The sequence below is a fragment of the Lathyrus oleraceus genome, chromosome 7 (assembly GCF_024323335.1).
Source record: "Lathyrus oleraceus cultivar Zhongwan6 chromosome 7, CAAS_Psat_ZW6_1.0, whole genome shotgun sequence".
Lineage (NCBI taxonomy): Eukaryota > Viridiplantae > Streptophyta > Magnoliopsida > Fabales > Fabaceae > Lathyrus > Lathyrus oleraceus.
The window spans coordinates 533258682-533275631 of record NC_066585.1 but is presented as its reverse complement, the minus strand read 5'-3'; the positions used below and the strand labels follow the sequence as shown (position 1 = coordinate 533275631).

At 33.1% G+C, this 16950-nt stretch overlaps 1 protein-coding gene across 1 annotated transcript in view; it reads left to right on the top strand.

Moving 5' to 3' along the window:
• LOC127104826 (receptor-like protein 9a) overlaps positions 1-16950 on the top strand; it is a 59313-nt gene that overhangs the window by 15089 nt on the left and 27274 nt on the right. The window contains 2 exon segments of the mRNA XM_051041973.1: positions 8617-8780; positions 13744-13819. Coding sequence (XP_050897930.1) covers positions 8617-8780; positions 13744-13819 — 240 coding nt within the window.

Below are 16950 nucleotides of genomic sequence, written 5' to 3'. Positions count from 1 at the left end.
GCATTTTTTTATGAGAAAGCTCTCATGATATAATAGATGTGTCCATTCATAGTGAAGAGTGATAAGAGAGAGCAAACTTAGCTTGTTATTGAATAAATATTTTTCATTACATGAATGAAGCTCGAGACATTTATATTTATACTTTTCATACAAAGGGATAGAAGTTAGTTATGTTATTGAAACTACCCTAACTATCTTCTTAACTAACTTCTATTCTCTAATACTCCACCTCAAAATCAAGATTGTTTGAAAGAAGCTATCTTGAGTTTGTCTCTAAAACTCATAAAAAGGCTAGTAGATAGAGGTTTTTTAAGTATGTCTTCAATTTGAGCTTGAGCTGAAACATGTTGAATTTGAAGATTGTTTGCAACAATTTGTTCATGTACACAATGAATGTTCAACTCAATGTGTTTCGTTCGTGCAAAACTGGATTATGTGCACTACTACGAAAAGTATTTTTTTACTTCGGATGTGAAATGTACAATACCTCGGCTAAAGAAGCGAGGTAACGAAGGACGACATGAAAACTCGTCATTTATCACCTCGGTGGAAATAAAATTGATAGGTAAAGTTCTATGAACATGAGTTCGAGTCAAGCAGTTGCACTTTTATTATTTTGAAATTTAGTTTATCTTACCTTTCGGTTTACAAACAAAATCGATGGTAAGATTATTTCTTTTTTTTTTAAAGAAAATTGTTATATGGTTATCCAGAATATTACATTGTTTATCCAAAATATTACATTGTTTATCCAAAATCAAATTCCCTATAGATGTAGATAAAAATCAAATTCCTTAGGTGGGTGAAGATCAAATGTTGGTGCAAATATATTCTTCAAGGCTTTGCATGCATTTGATTCTAAAGCAAAATAAAATAAGGGTTAGATAAATAAAATCAATATTCAAATATATGATTTTGTGCTCAAATAAATATTTAAGAAAACAAACCTTAAACTCAAGTAATTGTCTGCTCTTACAATAAATCTTAGAGAACTTTTTCAAACATCTTTATGTTTCAAGCGCTTCATGTTCCATATAGGTTAGATTTTCAATATTCAGCATACTTTTGTAATGGATGAAGGAGAATCGCGGTCCAAAACGCAGCGGAAATTAAAATTTCTCCTTTAGAGATCCTTACGAATGGTCATGATCAGTGATAGAATATTTACCTCTTGTGACGGTTGAAACCTTTGGCGCAGATCTCTTGTGATGATCGAAACCTTTGATGCAGATCTACGGAGCGATCACGAAAGTTGAACGATGACAACGTCTCTACTCAGTCCACACGAACGGATTCCTTCAATCTTAGTGCTAGCTGGTACGAATGAAGGCTTTGAGTGTGTGTGTGTGTGTGTGTGAGAGAGAGAGAGAGAGAGAGAGAGAGAGAGAGAGAGAGAAAACGAAAATAATGCAACCGCAATGAATGCTTCTGCACAAGGGTTCTATTTATAGAACCACTTGTGTGGGCTTCAAGCTAAAAGCCCACTTAAGTGTATTTTGTCCCATATCTTATAATATGCCCAAAATCACTTAAGTGTGTGGTATCTTACCATATTTCGTATTCTACTTAAGTACACCATACCTTACGATGTTCTATAAGTCACTTAAGTGCACTGTACCTTACGGTGTTCCTTAGTTACTCTATCTCTCATCAATCCGTCCTTTGTGTGTGACCCTGTAGGTTTTCGCGACGTTGGCAATTATATTAAATCACGCATTTAACATAATAAACAGTGAGCGGTATCTAGCAACACATCACTGCTACCCAAGACACGAAAATGTCATGTGATCTGACAAATCCTTATGTGATAATACTTATGTGTATAATTACCCTTTTACCCTTATGTCTATATTGAACACAAGGCATATACCGTGTCATCCTTGTCCAGTTCAATATTGGGCCCATAGACATTTATCTTGTTACGCAGGATGGGCAAATTCCATCTAGGTCACTCATGTCCCTCAACATGCTTCGTGAAGTACCCATCAACTGTCTTTATGGTTATCCAGTTACGGACAACGTTTGATCAGCAATAAAGCACTCGACTCTACATCCAGGGTCCATAGTGGTTTCAGGTCGAAGAGTGGTATACACCATTATCACCATGAGAATAACTTATGACACTTTGCATAACATTCTATATAGTATTCTCATAGCGGGTCAATCCGGTATAAATATTACTCTTAATATTCATACCTATGTTTAAGACTTGATAACTCCTTATCCATGATCCATGAGATGTGATCATCAGTCTATATACATAATAGTCTTAATGCTTTAATGTTATCCCATTTCACAATAAAGCTCGACTACGGATACTTTAAGAATAGTGTCCTTATGTTTAATGTGGTCTCATGATTAAGTCATACTTAATACATTAAACGGACTATCTATTCTAGGGACTTTATTAAACAAACGTAATAAAGAAAAAACCTTTTATAATTCGATACAAGTACCAAAAATATTGGCCTCTAGGGCTTACACCAACAATGGATGCCCCTTAGGTTTCACGTGGATCGCTAATGACAGATTCTTGAGCGTTGATAAACATTAAATGAGCGACAAAGATTTATTTAAGGGCGTTGAATATAGTAAAAAAATGCTTAACTATCCCCTCGGTCACGAAGAAAACCGAGGTGAATAAGCTTTTTTTTTTAAATTACATTGTTTATACAGAATATTAAAAATACATTGTAAAATCTGTTTTTCAATGAGAATTTTTATTTTTCATGTCCAGATCTCATGCAAGATGCTAGAGATCTGTTTCCCAATGAGAATTTTTATTTTTTGCACTTGCAATCCATCTCAGAGATTTGTAGTAGCAACTCATGATCAAATGGACGATGATGAATATTTCCTCTCTTTCGGGCTGCTACATATAAGTTAGTCTTAGGGTAAAATTTGTTTAACGAGTATTTTTATAGTAAAATATGATTATTAAACACCTCGATTTTATTATAAAATCGAGGTTTTTTATCTTCTCCTTTTTACTATCACTTCGGTGATGACGAAAATTGAGGTGAATAATTCTTTTTTTTTTAAATTACATTGTTTACACGAATATTAAAATAAATTATTTACAATAAATCTGTGCTCTTATTACTGAATATCTTCGTTGATATCCAGATTTAGTTGCATTCCCTTCTTTGTTCAAAGGTTAAGCTCACTTCCTTGTTGGTTAAGCTCCCTTCTTTGTTGGCTAAGTTTTCTTCTTTGTGTAAGTTGAAGCAAGAATGATTTTTTGCACTTGCAATCTATCAACTGAGTACTGTACAAAGGTTGAGCTACCTTATTTAACTGAGGATTATTCCAAAAATACAACAACGACAACATCAACACCATTATGTGAGATAGATTCCAAGGGCAGAAAAAATATTTTGTTCAACATAGGAGAATATTGAAGATTTTTTATATCTTGCAATTCATCCCAAAGAATGATGCTTGCGTGTTTGGGGCGGCTTCATATTAGTAAGGATTAGGGTGAAATCTATTTAACGAGTATTTTTATAGTAATATCTTATTATTTTACACCCCAATTAAATAGAAAATTGAAGGGTTAAAATATTTTGTTTACCCTTATAAACAAATAAAAACATAAACTACGATAGCTGGGAATCGAAGCTTGTATTGAGTTGTTTTTTCACCCCGGTGTTATGAAAAACTAAGGGAATGTATGGTGTTTTATTTTTTAAAATAATTAAAAATAGTGCGCTTTGACTTTATACCTTGGTTTTCTATTGTTCGAGGTGAAAGTTTCGTCATGAAAAACGTTATTTGTTATAGTGGTGGTAGCATGAAAGCACTAAGGTTATCACAAAGAAGAGTTACTAGAAGATAAGGAATGCAAAATTCCTACAACCATGACTAAATCCACAATACCTCTGAAGTTGTATGACTCAATGCTATATACTCCATTTCCATGCTAGAACGAGTTACTCGAGATTATTTCTTGGAATTCCACACTACAATATTAGGTCCCAAAAAAACACATAACCCCGAAGTCGAACGCCTGTTATTTGGATCACTGACTGAGTCAGAGTCGCTATATGCATGTAATTAGATCTTATGCATGGAAGTTGTTAGGGCTAGGAGAAGTCCATGAGTGATCGTGCCACTTAGGTATATGAGTATGCATTTCACCACACTCCAATGAAATTCAAGAGTTTCAAACATGTATTGACATGCTTTATTGACACAAAAAGCAATGTATGGACGACCGAGTCAACGTGACATATTATAATACACTAACTATGGATATGTAAAGGAAAGGATCAGAAAGTTTGTTGTTGACATGCTTACTCACTTTACAAGTGCTAAACATTGGAGTACTCACACCATTTGCTTCAGTCATGCTGACCTTAGAAATCAAATCCCTAATGTATTTTATTTGTGAGAGAATGATGGACCTACTTGTTTGATTGTGCACTTCAATTCCAAGAAAGTATTGAGGAATACCTATCTTCTTAAGAATAAATGTAGTATATAACTTGTCAATGAGTTTCTGGAGTAGAGATGATGATGACCCTGTAAGTAAGATATCATCTACATAATCTAGTGCTTACATTGTGATATTGTGATGATGATAGATGAAGAGAGAATGATCATATTGACTTGAGATGAAACTAAAGTAAAGTAGAGCTTGATGAAGCTTTTCATACCAGGCACGAGGCACTTGTTTTAAACCATATATGGCTTTCTTCAGTTGACATATTAAGTCGCCGTTGAGAAACACTTTGTTAATGTCTATTTGTTGTATCCCCCATTTGAAAGTTATTTCTAGAATGAGTATGATTCAAATGGTGGTGGGTTTCACTACTGTTGAGAATGTCTCGTGGAAGTCAGAACCATGTTGTTTGTGAAAGCCCTTTAGCCACTAGTCATGTTTTATACTTTATTTATGCTACCATATGCATTCTCTTTGACTTTAAAAACCCACTTGCATCCAATTGTATTCCTATCTGGTGGTATGGTTTTCATAACCCATGTACCATTCTTTATAAGAGAGTCGTATTCATTTTTCATAACATGAAACCACTTAGGTTGAGCCAAGGCTTTCTTAGTTGTAGTTGGTTCGAAATGAACTAGGAATACTTTAGGTTCCGATTTCCCCATTTTAACCCTAGTTAGCATGGGATGGTCATTAAATAGAAGTGGGGTTTGATTGAGCTGAGTGTGAAAGAATGGTGAAAATGATTCAGATAGTTTACTCGCAAGCGCGTGAAGTTGTGGCATGGACTTGTCGGGTAGGTGGAATTGACATAGATGGTGACTAAGGGATGACTGGTGCAATAGATATACTAGGTGCAGTCTGAAAAGTGTTTGACACACGTGAAGAATTATTTTGCGAGGTAATGGTTGAGTTTGTCCATATGGCGTGTATTGATTTTGTGCATCAGGTAATATATTGTGGTCTTTAGATGAAACACTCGTGTTTGCAGGATTTATTGGTGTTATGAGACATGTAGACACATGAGTATGTGTGGCTAGACTTAAGTGTGAATCGGATTTACACTTAGGTGGGGACAACATCAAGTTTGTAGTTTTGGATGATTGACCTAGTTGAGTGTGAGAAATGACATCTTGCTTGAGGAAACTTGTTCTGCAAGGAAACTTTGTTTCATTGAAGATGAAATATTTAGAGATAAAAATCCTTCATTCCATGTTGAGACATTTGTGACCTTTGTGAGTTGGTGAGACCCCTAAGTATGTACATTAAGCACTTCAAAATTGCAGCTTATTTTTGTTATATGGCTTGAGTAGAGGAAAGCATGCACATCCAAAGGTTTTGATTGCATCATACTCAGGTTGTCTATTGAAGAGTACTTGAAAAGGTGAGTTGTGGTCATACAAGGAACTAGTAGGAAGCATGTTGATCAACTATTCCACATTAGTAAATCTATGATCCCAGAAGTTGATTAGGATAGATACATGTACTAGCATAGTGAGCCCCATCTCCATAATTTGTCTATGTTTCCTCTCCACTGTTCCATTCTGATGAGAAGTGTGAGGGCATGTCAGTCTATGAATTATACCTTGTATGTTAAGCAATTTTGTTAAGGTTTTGAATTCACCACCAAAGTCTAATTATATTGCCTTGATCTTTCTATTGAACTGAGTAGAAATATAACTTTGAAACAACTTGAATGCACTTAGTGCATCACTTTTGTGCTTGAGTAAGTAGATCCAAATGTACCTGGAAAAAGCATCAACAAATGCAATATAGTAGGAGGATCCACTGCTTGAAGGTGTAGGTGGTGGCCCCTATAAATCAATATGGATAAGTTCAAATAAAGTTGTGTTTAGTTTTACACAATGGTTCATATAACCTGTTAGCTTTTCCAAGGAAACGTAAATTGCAAAATACAAGTGATTCTTTTTTATTGACATATATAATACACAAATTCAACACTTTATGAATGGTATTAGGGTGAGAATGTCCTAATCTAGCATGCCACATGGAAGTTTTAGCCAGGCCTAGATTATCTAGTTTATCACTATTGACATGCTTATGGGAAACAACAACATTTTTTGCCACAGGTCCTAAAGTATATAACTTGTGCCTCAAGCTACACCTTGAAGATTCCACATTCAACACTTTGTGAGATGTCTAAGATTTCACAAAGCATTTGTTAGGATGGAACTCAAAATAGACTTGATTATCTTTGGTAAATTTTGAAATTAATATGAGATTTCTAGTTATTTTAGGCACGTGCATTATATCATCTAACTTTAAGCAAAAATTTGACACAAGATTGGATTGAAAATTTGTGTTTCCTATTGACTGAACTTCTAAGCTATCACAATTTCCATCAATTGCTTTATTTGGACCAACTTATGAATTAATATATTGCAAATTTAAATTGCTAGAAGTTATATGGTGAGATGCACCTGAGTCAGCAAACCATGCTTGAGATTCCAATCCTTGTGGTATATGTAGTTGGTTCTGATGAACCAGGTAGGCATTAGATGGTAAGTTGATGTGTCTTGACTCTTGTTTCCTTCTTGAGCATTAATTATGCTAATGGATGTAGAAGCTTGAGGTTGAGATTTGGTTATTGTAGGTTTATTCATCAAATATATACCAACAATCCGTTATTGCATGCCCATACTTGTTACAAAGCTGACATGTTTGACGATTTCCAATGGTGTTGTTTTCTCTGCGTCGACCTCTTTCTCGAGTAGGTTTGCCTATACCACAAGAGTAATGGGTTGAACCTCCTGAGATAGTATGTCTAGTATACTAAGTGTTACCACCATCTTGAACAACATTGGTTGTGGCACTTGGTGGAACAATTTCTTGACGATATTTGTCAAGTTAAGCTTCTTGAACATACAATAGGCCTTCCACGTCATAGATGTCCATTGGATCAGTCTTGCCATGTACCATCATGATGAAAGGACTGTAATCTTTAGGTAGTTCCTGGAGTATGGAATCAATTTGATCACACTTCGAGATTGGATCACCAATAGCCATGAGTGAGTCAGTAATAACTATAATTTGAAGCATAAATTATGAGATTGTCTTGGTTCCTTTCTTGGTCATCTTTAACTCTGCACGAAGTTGATGAACAAGAGCCTTCATTTGAGCATTGTAATGCTTGTGCACTTTATCCCATACCTCATATGCATGTTTGCATGAGAGTACTCTAGGAACCACGGACTTTGAAATTGTTGATAACATCCATATGAACAAGGCTTGGTCTTGCACGATCCATTCTTCATAAGCTTCAGATATTATGTTTGTAATTCAATTATTTTCAATCTGAATATAGGCTGAATTCGATGGTTTACAAGGGTCTTGTGAAATTTGTGTGACTGAATTACACCCTTAACATGTTGATTCCATAACAAAAAATTGTTTTCTTGAAGCTTGATAGAGAATTTTAGAGTGAATGTGTTGGCCGAACCTGTAAACACCATGAGTTTTGATGTAGCTTGTGAAGTTTGAACTTCATGTTGCACATCTTGTAGTGAAGTTTCGAGATTCGCCATTGCTGATTCTCTGCATTCCAATGGAGATTTGATTTGGAGGTAGAAAGGGAAGCTTCTTTGAAGCTTAATCGGTGTAGCTTGGTTGCAGTTCTTGCCTGTAACAACGAACTAAGTTTCTCTAAAATTGAAAAAGTTCGATGGAAAAACTTCTAGTTCTTGCCTGCAACGATGAACTCCGTTTCTCTGAAATTGGAAAACTTTGATGAAAATGATGAAGATGATGATGATACGAACGAGAGATTGATGCAGCGGAAAATTGTATGATCCCATGTTTGATGAGAAAGCTCTCATGATACAATGGAGATGTGCATTCATGGTGAAAAGTGATGAGAGAGAGCGAGCTTAACATGTTATTGAATGAATATTTCTCATTACAGGAATGAAATTCATTCATATTTATACTTTTCATACAAATGAATAGAAATTAGTTATACAATTGAAACTACCCTAATTAACTTCTATTCTAATTAACTTATATTCTATAATAAGTATGCATAAATGCTATTTTTTATATGTTGCGTAAGATATAATTAATGCAAATGTTAAAGTAATGTTGTTGAAAAACATTTTTTTCATTTATTAATTGTTGTAAGCTTCTAATAGCTTATTACATTTCTTTTGAAGGATTTTCTGGACAAAAAAAGTTGAAGACATTAGACCTTTCATATAATCGTTTAAATAGTAGCATCTTCTCAAATTTGAAAGGATTAACTGCTTTAACGGCATTGAACCTCGGTAATAATGAAATTGATAATAATTTCTCCCCTCAAGGTATGTACAATTTTATTAATTAATTTACGGTATAACATAACCGCTAGTTCAAATAATACATGCTTCAAGTCTTTATTTTATAATATTTTTCAAAAATAGTCTTTTATTTATTTTGATTTTAATCGTCACACTTGTTGGAAATATTGGTGTACAAGAGGAAGATGATGAACATAGAAGAAAGAGAAGAAAAAGAGAGATAAGTTTCTAACAAACTCTAATAGAAAATTGGAATCATATTACAATGAAAAGGTCTAACAACTTTACTACATAGAGTTGCTTATATACCCAAGCCCAACTAAATGAAAGTAAAATACTAATCAATTTAAAGCTATCTTAAATGTGAATTTAGATTATGCTTCAACATCATCCCTTAATCCATATTCAAGACTAAAGTCAACAAGACCAATTTCATCCTTCAATTGAATAAATATTCAGTCTTAATAGCCTTAGTCAACACATTTGCCAGTTGCTTTTGAGTGTTATACTGCACAACTTCAAGCACCACATTCTAAACCTGGTTTCTCAAAAAGTAAAATTTTGAGTCAATGTGTTTGCTTCTTCCATGCAGCACTGAATTCTTGCCAAGACTTATAGCTGATTTGTTGTCAATCATCAACTTCACTGGATTACTCACCTTGATTTTTAGATCCTATAGCAAGTTCAGAATCCACACAGCTTGGCAAGCAGATAGAGCACATGCAATGTACTCAGCTTCCCAGGTTGACAATGCAACAACTGGTTGTTTCTTAGAACACCAATAAATAAACCTCCCGGATACTTGAAGAAATATCTAGAAGTACTTCTTCTGTCAACTCTGTCTCCACACCAATCAGAGTCTGAATATCATATCAGCTCTAAATCAAATTCAACATTAGAGGAGAACAAAACTCCATACCTCATAGTCCCTTTAATATACCCCGGTATCCTTACAGCAGTTTGGTAATGTGACCATTTTGGTTTATTCATAAACATACTCACAATTCCAACTGGTATTACAGAGATGTCTTAATGAGTCTACCAACTGTTTCAAAGTTGTAGCATCTACATCATCACCCTTAACATCATAATCAAGCTTGTGATTTGTTTCAGCAGGTGTGATTGCAGACTTGCAATTCATTAGCTCAAGTTCATACTTCAGTTGATGCAAGATTATACCCCTATCATAGTACATGATCTTCATCCCTAAAAAATATATCATATTTCCTAGATCAGTCATCTCAAACTCATTCAATAACACCTTTTTGAACTTAACTATCTCATATGAACAACTTTCTGTTAGCAATATGTCATCAACATAAAAACACACCATAATCATATTTCTATCAGATGTATGTTGAACATCAACGCCATACTCCATTTCACATTTTCTCTTGAAGTTTGAAAAATGAATCAATTTTCAGATTCCATACTCTAGGAGATTTTTTTAGTCCATACAAGGCTTTATGCAACTTGTACACCATCCCTTCCTGTTTCTTTTTCACAAACCCAGGAGGTTGTGATACATAAACTTCCTCTTGTAAAAGACCATTCAAAAATGCAAATTTTACATCTAAATGCATCAGAGATCAATTTCTACTAGCATCTATAACAATCACCAATTTGATTGTTTCATGTCTAGTTACAAGAGCAAACACCTCAAAGTAAGTCCAAATTTCTGTAAAAATCCTATAGCTACTAACCTTGCTTTGTATTTTCTAATTTATCCATCTGGCTTTAGTTTCACTTTGTAAACTCATCTCATGCTGATGGATTTATTGTTCTTTGGAAGCTCAATCAACTCCCAAGCCTTGTTTCTCTCTATAGTCTCAAGTTCTTATTTTATGGCCTTCAGCCATGCTTTCTTCTTGAGAGTTTCTTAAGTACTCACTAGTCATAGTCTACCAACATGACACACTAAATGACTTCTCCTTCAGAGTCTATCGTAGTATCTTGCAACATGTCAAACTCTACAAATCTTCTTGGTATTTTTCTGATTCTTTGTGGTCTTTGAACTTGTCCAGAATCTTCTTCAGATGTTGGAAAAATATCAAATATTGGACTACCTTCAGAGTCTTAACCACCTTCAAAGGCACGATTACAACCAGAGTTTGGATCAGAATCATATTCACCTTCAGAGTCAGATTCTCCTTCAGACTCTTCTTCAGCCTCAAATTCACCTTCAAACTCTTACTCATCTTCAGACTCAGAATCTCCTTCAGAGGCAGATTCTTCTTCAGAGTCTGAAATGTCTTCAAAAGTTAACTCAGGTGTTAACACTGCACCAGAGTTGGATTGAGACTTGTTCTAATCCCATGCTTCTAATTCTTTCACAATGACATCTCTGTGGAATTCAACTTTGTTAGTGACAAGACAATAGAGTTTATAAGCACTTGTATTATGGTACCCTAAAAGCAACATAACTTTACTTCTGTCATCCAACTTCCTTCTCTTAGCATTTGGGACATGTTTATAACAAATAGAACCAAACACCTTCAGATGACTCATATTTTTCTTATCTCTAGTCCACTTCTCTAAAAGAATAATTTTTTTCAGCTTCTTGGTTGGACACCTGTTGAGCACATATGCTGGAGTGACAACAACTTCTCCCCACAAGGTGTGAGGGAGCTTCTTCTCCTTCAGCATGCTTATTGTCATATCAAGCAAATTTTTGTTTCGTTTTTCAGCAAGACCATTGTGCCGAGGAGTGTATGGATTAGTAACATCATGCTCAAGACCATTCTATTTTTCAGCATTCACCTTGAACTTCTAAAACTCAGCAACCACCTCATGCTCAAGACCATTCTATTTTTCAGCATTCACCTTGAACTTCTAAAACTCAGCAACCACCTCATGCTTAAACTTGATAAGTGTTACCCATGTCATCCTTGTGAACCCATCCACAAAAGACACAAAATACTTGTTTTCTCCAAGTGAAGGTACTTCAAATGGTCCACATACATCAGAATGCACTACTCCTAATGCATGTTTTGCTCTTGGGGCTACTTCTGATGCAAATGGCAATCTAGGCTGCTTACCTTTCATCTTTGATCTTGTGCAGAAATTCACTCAGATCTCGCCAAACACCCGTGTTTTCCAATCCCGCAGAATCAAAAAATATGATTATGTTACGATTTTGATCGTAAATTCAACGTGAATTCAATAAATGAAATCAATCGCACATGTCTCACGTTCACTCGTGTTTTCCTTGGTGTTTCTCATAGATTTGAATCGGAGCTTTAAATACCAATTGTTGGTGCACAAGAGAAAGAAGATGAAGACGATGAAGATGGAAGAGAAATGAGAGAGAGAGAGAGAGAGAGAGAAATTTCTAGCAAACTCTAATAAAAAATTGAAATTCTATTATAATGAAAAGATCTAACAATTTTACTATATAGAGCTTTTTATATACTCAAACCCAACTAAATGAAAGTTAAATGCTAAACATTTTAAATCTATCTTGTAAATTTAAATTATACTTCAACGCTAAATAGTATGGTCAAATGAAAATCACCATAAAAAAATGTGTGTTGTAAATAGTACGCTAAAAGGTATAAAAAATCAATGCAAATAAGAATTTGAATGAAATTTTATAGAAATGACAAAAAAAAATTATAATATATTTTTCATATAAACAGGGACAAATGTAATATATTTTATAGTACATCAGTACTCAAGGCTTTTAAAACTGTAGGTTTTAAACTACTTTATTTTTAAATTAACAAAAAAAAATTAATTAAAATTTTTTAAGTCACATTTGTATTTTTATCAATTTTATTTCTCTAGAGTTGTCTCAAAATCACAAATTAATAATGTAAAAAAAATAGTTTTATGGATGGTTTTATAAAATCTTTAGTACTATGATGATTTTTTTATATCGACGATGTGTTTGTTTCAAGATTTAGAGTTATATTATTCCAATTTATTTGTTGATAGAAATTTAAATTTTTAAGAATAAATTATAAAATTTGTTTAATTTATAATTAAAAAAAATAGTTAATGTAAGTGGTAGTGGAATGTTATAGATGATTAAAATTATTTTTATGGAAATGTTATATTCACACCGTCTTAGCTTTGAAATAAAAAGAATTTTTTACTACTATGCAATATTACCCTATATATATTCACTACAACAATAATATTTCAAAATACCATCTTTCCATATAAAAACAATTGTCTCATAAGAGTGTCCGTCCAATGAATGGTCGGCCCCAATAAAAATAAATAGAGCATTCCCAAATTGAGAGGGAGGCTCATTTTTTTTAAGAATTTTATATTAATAATAAATATATATATTAAATAATATACTTAAAAATAAATATTAAAATTAATACTAAATATGTATTAATTAGTTTTTAAATTATAATAAAATAATTTAAATTAATTTATATTAACATAATTATTTTAATTAACTAATTTTTTATTATTTAAATACAAAGTCGAACTGTAATTGGTGATTTTTTTTATATTTTATTATTTAAATAAATGGATGGTTGTTTTATACAAAATAAAAATTTGTTTGAAACAATGGTAATTAGTATGTATATAGAAATGAGTGGTACTTTGGAATTTTGCCGGCAGAAAGATTGTAGGATAGTAAAATTTTCAAAAAAAAAAAAAAGAAATAGGTGTAAAGAAGATTTTTTAGAATAAAAGATATCTTAAAACTAACTTTAAAACTTGAATCAAATATGAGAACATTGCACTCTCATAACCATATTCTCATGAATAATTTTTTAAACTTTGAAACAAAAGCATTTTAATTAGATGATTAATATTTCACATGATTTATTTTGTTTCTTCATTCAGCCATGTTTACTTATCAATTGCAAATATTGAAATAAAGTAATTAAAAAAAATATTTGTGTAGAAAATAAAAAGCATTGTAGAATATATTTGGTAGAAGTGTAAACTTTTCATAGTCTAATCTATTTCATTTGAAGGATTTCCTAAACTAAAAGAGTTGGAGACCTTAGACCTTTCATATAACGGTCTAAGGGGTGATATCTTGTTATATTTAACCTACTGGAACAATTGAACTTGAGTGGTAATCAACTTACAAATAATCTGCATGTTGAAGGTACTTTATTGTTATTATTGTTTTTACCGATAAGATCATCTCCTGCATTTTTCCTTCAGTCATCATTCTGGTTTAAATCTAATAGTTAAAAAAAATTAATTAATACAATTAATTAGAAGAGAGAAACAAAATATACATCCAATGTGGTCCTTGTTTTCACATACACGAATTTAGAGACGGAAATTTTAGTGTTACTTATAGCAAAACTAAAGTAAGTATTTCTATATTATAATTTTGCTACAAAGTTTCTTGCTCTTGAATAATTAAGTTTTTGTTTAAGAATTTACAATCTAAAACATAAAAGATTATATTCTCAATAATAGCTTTAAGTTGAGAGGTTTATAATGTCTAATTAAATAATACATGATGATGGTAAATTTTCTTTTTAAAAAGAAATTAATATATCATAACAGAAAAATAATCACGATTGTTTTAAATAACAGTAGTGAAAAGCATAGAGATCCTGAATTCGATATCTAGCAACACCATTTTTGTTTTTTAAACAACCTTTCGCTATGATTTTAGCTCTCAACTGTGGTTATATGTTCTTTTGAGTTTATTATTGTTAGATAAAGCTTTAAGATTGAATGGATTCAGACTGGAATTGCGAATGAATCACTTTTCTTATAGTATCTCAAGCACTCTTGAATGTCTTAGAGTTTCCATGCAAGATTAATACTCAAGATAATTCAACTTATACTTGAGTTTGTAGGGATGTACGTGGGTCGGTTTGTATTATGTTTGGTCAAACTAAATACCCGATCCATATAGGATATTTCGGTTTTGGTTAGGTAAAATAATCACTCGTTACACCAATGGATCGGTTTGGGCAAACCCACTAATTTTCGGGTTGGATTGAGTTGGATAGTGGGTTGTCCAAATAATTTTTATTTTTATTAATATTAAATAACAAAATGATGAGTCATCATATTTTTTTCATAAAAATTACTCAGTATTTATATTTTCTTAAAAAAAATTAAATAACTTATTTTTACTATCTTTTAGCATCATAAAATAATAAATGATATCATCAATTAATAAAATTATTATAAAATACTAGCAACAAATTAAAGTGGTGTGACATAAAATTGTATTAGCATCAAAAATATTACATGGTGAAACATTCAAAATTAGTTAAAGTCGTTATTCACAAAAATATTAAATCTTAAGAGACTAAAATTGCAATAACTAAGATAATATTCATCAAAATCATTAAAATTGTAATAATAAATTTTTGATTTGTGGGTCAATGGGTTTTTTGGATTTGGGTCCGGTTTCACCCGAAACCCGATTTTTTTAATGAGTTTTTTAATTTTCAAACCCATATCCACCCAATACCCGATCCAACCCACTTTTTTGGATTTTTTTGGGTGGGTTTGACCGAATTTTGTGGGTTGACCCAACTCATGTACACCCCTACGAGTTTGCACAAGACGGATGAAAACTCGAATGTAGGGATGAGAATCTAAAATTTTCTGTAGATGATATGTATTTTGTGATGTGATTTCTGAATTCGAAATGATTTATTTATATGTCATATTTGTGTTGTTTCACAAGGTTGCGATCCTTGATAAAACAACATCCTTTCAGCAACAATTTTACCAAAAGTTGTGTTGTTTCGCCTGCAGTAACATTTTCCAAGAGCTGCATATCTTCATTCTGCAACACTTCACGAAGTGTTGCCTATTTCCGAATTCAAAATTCAAACTCAAGCAACGATAGAAAATAAGAGCAACAACCGTTTATTACATGTTGACCTAAGGACAGCCTCCTGAGCGCCACTGACGCCTCCGTATAACGTCGCGAGTAGCCTAATTGCTCTGATACGTCGTGCCTAAGTGTTCAAGTACCTCCTACAAGCCGCCACCAGTGCATCTACGCACACGCCCTCGGACCCGGTACCAGAGGCAGAGCCGGTGTCGCTGGTGGCGACACCTGCGATGGGGGGTATGGAGGAGACAAGTGGCATAATGCTTGAGACCATCATACTTGTCCATGTAACACTTTATACTCTTTTGTCCTTCTGTTGAGTTAATTGACATAACTCTTTATAAAGACTTTTAATGTGAGTGTCACTTTCTATGTGAGACTATTTCCTAAGTATTTATTGGCATTTACTCACTTCTACTTTTCTTGTCATTCCGGAACATATCCATGGACATTTATTGTTCATAAATTACAACAATCTCCCACTTGTTCTAATAATGACAAGACCAATTCCAGAAAAGAGAAACAAAGAATGTTAATAAAGTTAAGTGTCTTTCGATTTGAACTTAACTTTAGTAAAGATAACGCAAAGTCTAATCGAAATGTTAGGTAGCAATGCTTTGAACCGTTATCCCTTGTGATTATAGCGATGTTACCTTACACACACTCTTTAATGGTTTTTCTCCTACATCTCTCGCATAACAATATTTATGGTCATGTGCTTTTTCTGATTTCGTGAATTTCTAACGAGAGAAACTCCAACTCTTAATTTGAGATGACACTATCTAGAAATTCATATAGGTGAAGTTTAGTTTGTATCTATTTCTTGAGATGAATATCCCCGATATAGAACTTCATTAAGAGTTTGAAAAAACTCAATCCTCAATATGTAATAGTCAATATTGTCATAGAATGTGGCACAAACATCCAAATCAACGACTTGTTGTTACACATTGAATCTAAGATTAAGATTTGTTAATTTATATTGGGTTGTTACCGTTGTCGGAACCCTTATGGAAGGAGTTTCAATCTCATACCTCTCGAGGTAGTCTTTACTAAGTCTCTGGCCAGTGACTTAATAAAAAGACCAACTAAATTATAGCTTATTCGTATATATGTCAGTGAAATGATCCCATCCTTTATCAATTTTCTCATGAAAGAATGCTCTTGCTAGGATGGCTTGGCTATCAAAATATATCAACACTTTCAAAATATTGTTTTTAGCCAATGAAACTTCCAACAGAAGGTCCCTTAACCATTCTATTTCTTGACCAGCGGAAGCAAGAGCCACAAACTCTAATTTCATGATCGAAAGAGTAATGCATGTTTGTTTCTTGCTCTTCCAAGAAATCGCACCTCCAACTAATGTAAATATCCACCCAGTTGTAGATTTATGATCTCCAACACTCGATATTCAACTCACA